Source organism: Uloborus diversus, chromosome 9, assembly GCF_026930045.1.
Source record: "Uloborus diversus isolate 005 chromosome 9, Udiv.v.3.1, whole genome shotgun sequence".
Taxonomy (NCBI): domain Eukaryota; kingdom Metazoa; phylum Arthropoda; class Arachnida; order Araneae; family Uloboridae; genus Uloborus; species Uloborus diversus.
In genome coordinates, this window is record NC_072739.1 from 36,632,130 (window position 1) to 36,640,255 (window position 8,126).

Genomic DNA, 8,126 nt, shown 5'->3' on the forward strand with positions numbered 1-8,126 from the left:
TGAAACTTCCAAACAAAGTAAGTTTTCGTGAAGCTTATGTTTGATTTTTGTATCAATTTCAAGCTTCCCTCCCCCCCCTCCATTCAATTCTTTCTTAAAGCTTTAGCAGGGTTGCCACCAAAGTTCAAGAATGAAATTCCCTGACATTTCCAGGTTTTCCAGGCGCTTTTAGAAAAAGTTCCAGGTTAATGAATGCCAACTTACGTTATTAAATAAACAATGCAACATATTTTTTAATATAAATAAACCTACTTTATGAACCAAATAATGCTTAAAAATTATCAATAATTGTAATCTATATTTGAGTTAGGTTAAGACAAACAAAAACTTAATTACATTGATTACAAAGGGACTGAAATCTCAAAACACACTAATCAATTTTCGGCAAAGCCAGTTTCAATGTTGGCATGTTTCCAAAAAATGTTTTAACCTCTAAAAGCAAAAATTTGAGACTTTAAATTTTTATAAACATTATTCACAGCATGAAAAAAAAAAAAAAAAAAAGCAGAATGAAGGCCCTTAAAATACTAATAAGGCCAAAGATGCATTGCAGAAAATACTAGTAATTTCTAATGTTTTTTTTTTAGAAGCAAAGTAAAATCTAATGACAAAAATCAGAAATTTATTATTTTCGTATAGATATTTCTTTTCTTTCTTTTTTTTTGTAACCTTTTTACATTCAGTCCTCTAAAATGAGCTTGCATTTCTTTTCTCTCGCCTATACTATCAGGAAAATCTACATACCTGAAACGCAACATTTACCCTACATCAGCATTTTCGATCAAGAAATAGGGAATGAATTCCCTGACATTTCCAGAAATTTCAATAATATATGATTTTCCATGACATTTCCCTGACCATTTTAGGAGATTTTCCTTTTCCTTGACAATTTCAGGTTTTCCATGTTTTCCAGGTGTGTGGCAACCCTGTTTAGTAGTTCATTTCTGCATTGATTCACTTGGAAGATCTATAAAGGCAACTTGCTGCTGATATCAGTAGAAAAGAAAGTGAAATCTGAAGATATAATAGTTATGATTAATACAATAATTGATGTTTGTGATGAGGGAGAGGACTCTAATATCATTTACTCACATAGTAAAATACCAAAAGCCACTGTAGTTAACTGATGACACCAGTCTCCAAAATTTTTGCTTAAAAATAAAACATTAAACGAAAGTTTTAAAATTTAGAAAATTTATTGACAGCAATAACATTTTTTCTTTTTTTAATAGCGAGGAATAAATTGTTAAGTAGCAGAATGGGAGATTTGGCTAAAAGCGGAAGTCTTTTGTCCAAATCCGGAGAGCAAATAATTCTTTAAATGTGTAAGTACTTCAAATCTGCATGAGTGAAACATTCAGTATCAATAATTTTGTTTGCTGTCAACTTCTAATATCTAAGTATTAAAGGCTTTTATAATCTGATCAGGACAGACAGGCCAGCCCACATGGCAGCGATGCCCCTTCCCCCAAAAAAATTAGAAAAACACCACCCAAAACATCCCCCCTCCCAAATTTCAATGCTGCAGTCTGCACCATGCCCCCCCCCCCCTTTAGGTGGGCCCCCACTGCACAATTATAAATGACATTGAAGTCTTGATGGTTAAAAAGATAGAAGTGTATGGGAAAGTTAGCAGGGGAAGGTCAGTTTTCTGCCTAAATACTTTCGAATAAAATAGATTTTTTTGTTTTACCGCCCACAGAAAACAGTTCAGCCCTCCGGATTATCGGTTGAAGAACATCTCTAAGGATATGTATATGCAGAATAAAAAATTAGGAGTTTGTATGGAGATAATAGTGAAATTCAGGAGTTTTAAGGGTCCTTATTTGTTTATCCTTAAAAGAGAAGTTTGTAAGGATCATACAAATCCTGTTAGATTCACCAACTACTTTCTTTTAGCATACAAATCAATTTCAATAATTTTCTCTTTTGCTGATTTCCCCTTGTCTTTCTTTAAGTAACATATTTTTGAACTTTTAGAAGTTCAAGAAGTAAATTATCAGAATTCAATTAAAAATTGAAAATAATGATACAAACATATTTCATTTTGAAGACAAATGAGAGCAAAGTGCTTATTTTAAATTCGCTTCTCTTTAAAACAAGTAACAATACTAATAAGTTAGCAATGATGCAAATTAAATATGTAAAATATTAAAATAAGATATTTAATAGACAAGTTTACAATAGCATAGGAAAAAAATAACTCAAACTTTTGAAAATGATTGAAAAATTTACAGGATGCAATGGGATTGAAATGGCATGCATTTTTGATGAAGCAGATGTTCGATGTTGGTATGTTTCCAAAAATACGGAGTAGAAATTAAGACAATTCAATTCAAACAATAGAGATCTCCATTAAAAGTTCAAGAAAATTAAGTTTTCAAATAGATAAATTTTGACAGACCAAACAAGTTCCATCCAGAAATAGACTTTCTAGTATCTGATCAATATTCTCAAAATTAGCTAAATCGCAAATTAATTCAAACATATTTTTTTAATACTTTAATCTGATATCTAGATATAAAATATGTCTTGCTCATCTAAAGAATTAGATGCAAGAAAAAAATAGATGAACGAACAAATAAAATAGCAGCACCTTTTTAAACAAGCAGCTAATACATTTTTTCCATTAAAAAATCTGTAACAGCTTTCAAAGAGAGAGAGAGAGTAAAAAAAGAAAATTAATAAGTTCCATTAAAATAAATACATCATACAAAAAAAAAAATTGTTTTTCCCTGTTGCCAAAAAATTATTTTACAAATGATTAATGTACTTCCAAAAAGAAATAAAAACAATGTGAACTTAAAAAAATAATTTACATTGTGGAAAAAAAAATGTCTGCACATATCTTTATGTAGAAACATAAATGACTCTGAATTTCTGTGCCAAAAACCGAATACATAAATTAAAACTTCAGAGTGAAAATGAAAACAAATCATATTAACAATAATTATTTCATAGTAAAAAATATGGCTGCGGAGTCGTAGCCGGATTTAATCTCATTTGGGATACAAAAGTCAGATTCGGGAGTCGAAGGTTTTTAATTCAAAGACTCGGAGTTGGAATCTGTCATTTTCCCTTAAAGTTTGACTCTGTGGAGTCGGACTAATTTTGTGACTCAGGAGTTTGAGTCAAATTTCAAAGAGTTTTTTCTCCATGTATAAATTTTGTCCTAATTACGAAGTCAGAGAAGAAGTCGGAATCCGACTAATTTTTGGACACAGGAATCGGAGTGAAATGCTTCAAAATTTTCAGAGTTGGAGTCAGGAATTGATAATCAAGAGCTATTTCACAACAAAATTTATTTCAAGTATATCTGCCTGAGTTCGGAGTCTGTATGTCTCCGTAGGCACTAATGTTAAGAGATTTGGACTGTTCAAAATTGGTCAAATCAAAAAGTTATTTTCTAAGCATGTTCTTCATTAACAGCTTTTCCTACAAAGTTTGTTCGCAGCCAATTCGCCATTAAGTTCAGGATTTATATTTGCTTTGAATTTCTTCGTAGGCGCTAATGAGAAAATTTAACAAAAAATTGTTCAAATCAAAAAAAATGTGGGAATAAGGTGTCCTCGCCGAGAGCTTTCGAAGAAAAAAAAATTGTTCAAATCGGACTATTCACTCAAAAGACAGACATTTGGTACAGATGTGATATACCCCCCCCCCCCCCCCCCCCCCCATTTGGCGACATCCGATTTTTTGCACAAAATTGAAATATTTTTCTCGCCAATGAGGCGATAAGTTTTTAAGCATGGCATCCCTGGTGAAACTAACCTGCGGTTGGCAACGCGAAGGCAAACTTGTTCGAACTTGTTTACTTGGGTTCTTGGTTTTACGCAGGAGAGATACGTGTTGTTTTTGTGCAATATACCTTACAGGAATGCTTATTTTGTGTTAGTTTAGATTCAGTAGTTGTGTTTTGAAGTAAAAACATTAGAAAATGCCAGTTTCTTCAAACTTGAAGGTTAATTAAAAGTTAACTCCAACGTGGTGTGTATCTGTAACGCGCCATTGTCAGATGATGTTTTGTTTTGGACTGAGTGTGAGGATTTATACCATAAAAAGGTAAGTTCTTTATTTTAGAATTCACATAAAAATTCTCACTTCGGAAATTCTTTGTTTTTTACAAATCCTTGAGGGGTTCTTGTAGCTTTTAACTTTATTTTTACTGTATGTTAATTAATTTTACAAAAATAGTTCGGTTATTTTGTTCTAAAAGTTAATTCTTATCGATGCCACGAATTATTTAGACATTAACGTGCCTCCTTTAGGTACTGAATTTTATGTTAACAATTGAAAGTTCTTTCGGTTGTACTCTTAAAAATGCTGAATTTTATTAATAAATCTGCACAATAATGGTGCATATTTCACACTTAAAACTGTGTCATTATTGTACACTGAACGGAAGGAGCCACCCTTGGGTGTACATACACATGAATATGCATAATATACATAAATATACATAATTGTGACCATACTCCAACTGTAATGTATATTAACAGTCGGAGGGATAACGGACCAAGCGGAGCGAGGTCCTGGCGAGCCAGAGGTCTCATAGTACTTTCGTAATGAGACCGAGGCAGGGCCGGCGAGCCGAGGTCTCATTACGAAAGTACTATGAGACCGAGGGCTCGTATCCCGGAGAAATGATGAAAAAACAATTAATGCATTAATTTCGACTTGTAATTAATACAATAATTTATTTCATTGTATTTTAATATGTTTACAAAAAACCCCGGCCCTGTACATTTTTTGAAGCATATATTCGTGATGTTTTTTGTTTGTGCTTTTATGTTGTTTTTATATATATTGTGTTCTGAAGTGCTTTTGATCATGTTTTTTTATCTGATTTTTTTCCTGTCGGCGCTAAAAATGCATCGCTAAGAACGATGTCATGACATGTGTCGTCATACATCGTTTTCTTGGCGACGCTTTCTTGGCGCCAACAGGAAAAAGTCGCCAAGGGTGGGTATATCACATCAGTTCCAGAGATTTTCCTTACCTCAATACCATACTTTCCAATTGTTAATTTTTCAATACTTATTTGATTATTTTCGACCTTTTTTTTTTTGTTTTTCGCAATGTTTTTAAGATGCATTAAGCCTTCTTTCATGCTCTTTTCTTCTTTTTCCGACTTTTACTGGGAAAGTAGGCTAAAAATGAAGTAATTACCAAGCAGAACTCATATTTAATTTACTAAAAATAATTTATGCATTCAAAAAAACTAATTCATTTTAATATAGTTAATATTTCATTTTCACATTCATTCTAGAAATGGAAGATCAATAAAAAAAACATTTTAGTAAGGAAAGTGAGGGAGATTTAAAAACAATTAAACTCCTTCAATCAACAGAATTTGACATGGATTTCAAGGTGCATGAAGAGAAATCTTGCAAAATGCGAATTTTGATTAATGACATGATCAGCGAGGAGGGAAGATTAGTTTCAGCTTTTATCATCTTGTACAGTAAAATACCACAATGAACAATCCCAAAGCAATAAGTTTTATGGCAAAAATTTTACTGATGCATCAAAACATCATATTTATTTTTTAAAAAAATGGAAATTTTTTTGAGTCTAGAGAAATGAGCTGAAAAAGGAGCCAAAATTGAAAGAGTTGGTAACAACTCGAGATATTGCATGTTAAGCTCCTCAACTACAGAAAGAAAAAAAAAAGACTTATCTTTTTTTTAACGATGAAAATCACAAGAAAATATTTTCAAAGGTTTAAAAGCAATTGCAAAATACCATGATAGAACATACCAGTGGATCCCGTTGAAAAATAACAACTCTTCCACCTTTATCACCAGTGGCCAGAAGATTTCCGTCATGATTAAATTCCACACAGGATATGATATCCGCTAAAGAATAAATGCGAGAGAAATACTAAGAAAAACAGATGTAAGGATTCATTTTAAAACACATGTTTAACGATAATTTAAACTTAAGTTCTGAAATAAAAAAAACATTTAAAGTGTGAAAATATAAAAAAATCTTCATTCTAATTTTATAAGCTCCAGATTGGAATGGGCAAGAATGAACAATTTCAGACCATTGAAGGGCTAGCACAAATAAATTGTTAGAGCTGTGACTTGTAGTTCTACACTAAACTCTTGATTGTAAAAACAATATGCTCTAGATCTTTCTGAGCCAAGATTTATGCAATATTTTTTCTTTTGAGCAATAAAAGTAAAACTAAGTTGATCAACATTTAATAATTATAATTATTTTAAATATTTTTTATGACCAGACTTAGATAAAATGAAAAGTTTTCTCTGAACACAAATCCTTACTGGAAAATTTTCTGTTAATACTTTGCCTAACTCACACTTGCAGGGGTCTGGCCAGAGGATATTTGGTTCTGTTAACGGACCCTTCACAAAAATCCGATCAACCAAAACGGACCCTTCACAAAATTCTGATAAACAAGAACGAATTGTTCACAAATTGTTTATTGAAGGAGCAAATCTGAAAGCAAAATAACACATATTTCTGTGTATAAAACCGATATTTTTTGAAACCCTTTTTAAAGTTAAAATAGACCTTTATGGAACCATATCCAAAATCTGCTAATTTTGCAAATAAAGAGAAATCGGCACTCGTATGATGCTCCTGCAAGCGATACATAATTGCTACTGCCAAATAAATATAATACTTGTTTTGTAGTACGTTACCGCCCTAAAGCCAGGGTTAAGGCAGAAATACTTAAAATACACCGCCAGCTCAGTTTTTCCATCCGAGGACTGCAGTTTCGTGCTTTTTAGCACTCATCAGCCCGGAATAGGAATCACATGAGCTGGAGGCGAAAAATCTCTTAAGGGAGCCAAACAAACTGGTAGCTAATGCAGAATTAGCTAACCAGGTGAGCGACCGAAGCAATGGTGGGGTTTAACTCAAAGATTGATGGCAAAGCTAAGGTATTTTGTAGTAAGTTACTGCCCTAAAGCCAGGGTTAAGGCAGAAATACTTAAAATACACCGCCAACTCAGTTTTCCCATCCGAGGTTGGTAAGCACTCCCCCTCCCTCCTCACCGCTCATGATTTAATAAACAATAATAATAGTAATATATATGTATATCAGTGAAATGAACTTAGAACTGCAGAGGGAAAGAAAGGGTGGAGAAAAATATGAGCGCTTCAGACAGGGTTACCAACTTCAAAATTATTGCCACTTAACGTCTGGCGTTAAACCTTTATAATGACTTGATTAGAAAATATTCTCATCATTTTGCCACCTTGTCAATATTTGCGTTTTTACGGGTGTGGTGGGATGTTTGACTTATTTTGGGAGAAAATTATATGGGTTTGATTTTTCGATGCTAACAAGGATGATTAACTCTTTTACTCTCCCCCCCCCCCCGCTAAATACTAGAAAAACACCCCTTAATGATATTCTAAACATAAAAGAGAAAAACACTCAACTTTTTGTTTAAATGATGCAGTTTGTGCCATCTCTAAATTCTAAAACTTCGTTTTAACGTTCTTTTTTTTTTGCGAAATTATTTGATTTTTCACAAAATTAATTCATTTTTGACAAAAGTATTTGATTTTTCACAAAAAACGGACCTTGTAAAAATTCCCGGACAGACCCCTGACTTGTGAATAAAGAATTAAATTTATATTCAAATATGAAAGAGGCCACAAAAAAAAGGCACTTTGAATTTTTTTTTTTTTTACAATGACATATAGTTTGTCCTTATTTTTCACCAACTGAAGAAAACTGCCAAATCCATTTTTTGTTCACACATGTGCTTTAAAAGGCTTTTGGAGAAAGGTTTTAACAGAAATTAACTGGGATTTTTTTAAAAATTCCTTTAAATTAAAACTAATAAAAATTATGTTTTTCCATTTATTTATATTTTTATTAATGTTAGCAGTTTGAAAAAAAATTCTGCAGAGCCAAAAAGTTTATGCGAATACTGTTGGTGCGTTCGTCTATATTATGCCAAACCGTTTATGACCTTTTTTTTTTTGTAAACTAATAATATAAATATTCTGTTCATAAATTAGCTACTATTTGCTTGAAATGTAAAAATTCATTTAAGTTTCAAAATCAAAATAGGTTTTGAAGCTAATTCTGGATTCATTTCTGGAAGTCACATTCAGGATGTCTCAGGGCTATTTAACAG

The 8,126-nt window shown here is 32.2% G+C and overlaps 1 protein-coding gene across 1 annotated transcript in view; it reads right to left on the reverse strand.

Annotated features, from left to right (window-relative positions):
* LOC129230160 (serine/threonine-protein phosphatase 2A 55 kDa regulatory subunit B beta isoform-like) overlaps window positions 1–8,126 on the reverse strand; it is a 49,426-nt gene that overhangs the window by 37,968 nt on the left and 3,332 nt on the right. The window contains exon 2 of the mRNA XM_054864562.1: window positions 5,761–5,883. Coding sequence (XP_054720537.1) covers window positions 5,761–5,883 — 123 coding nt within the window. The remainder of the gene's footprint in view (window positions 1–5,760; window positions 5,884–8,126) is intronic.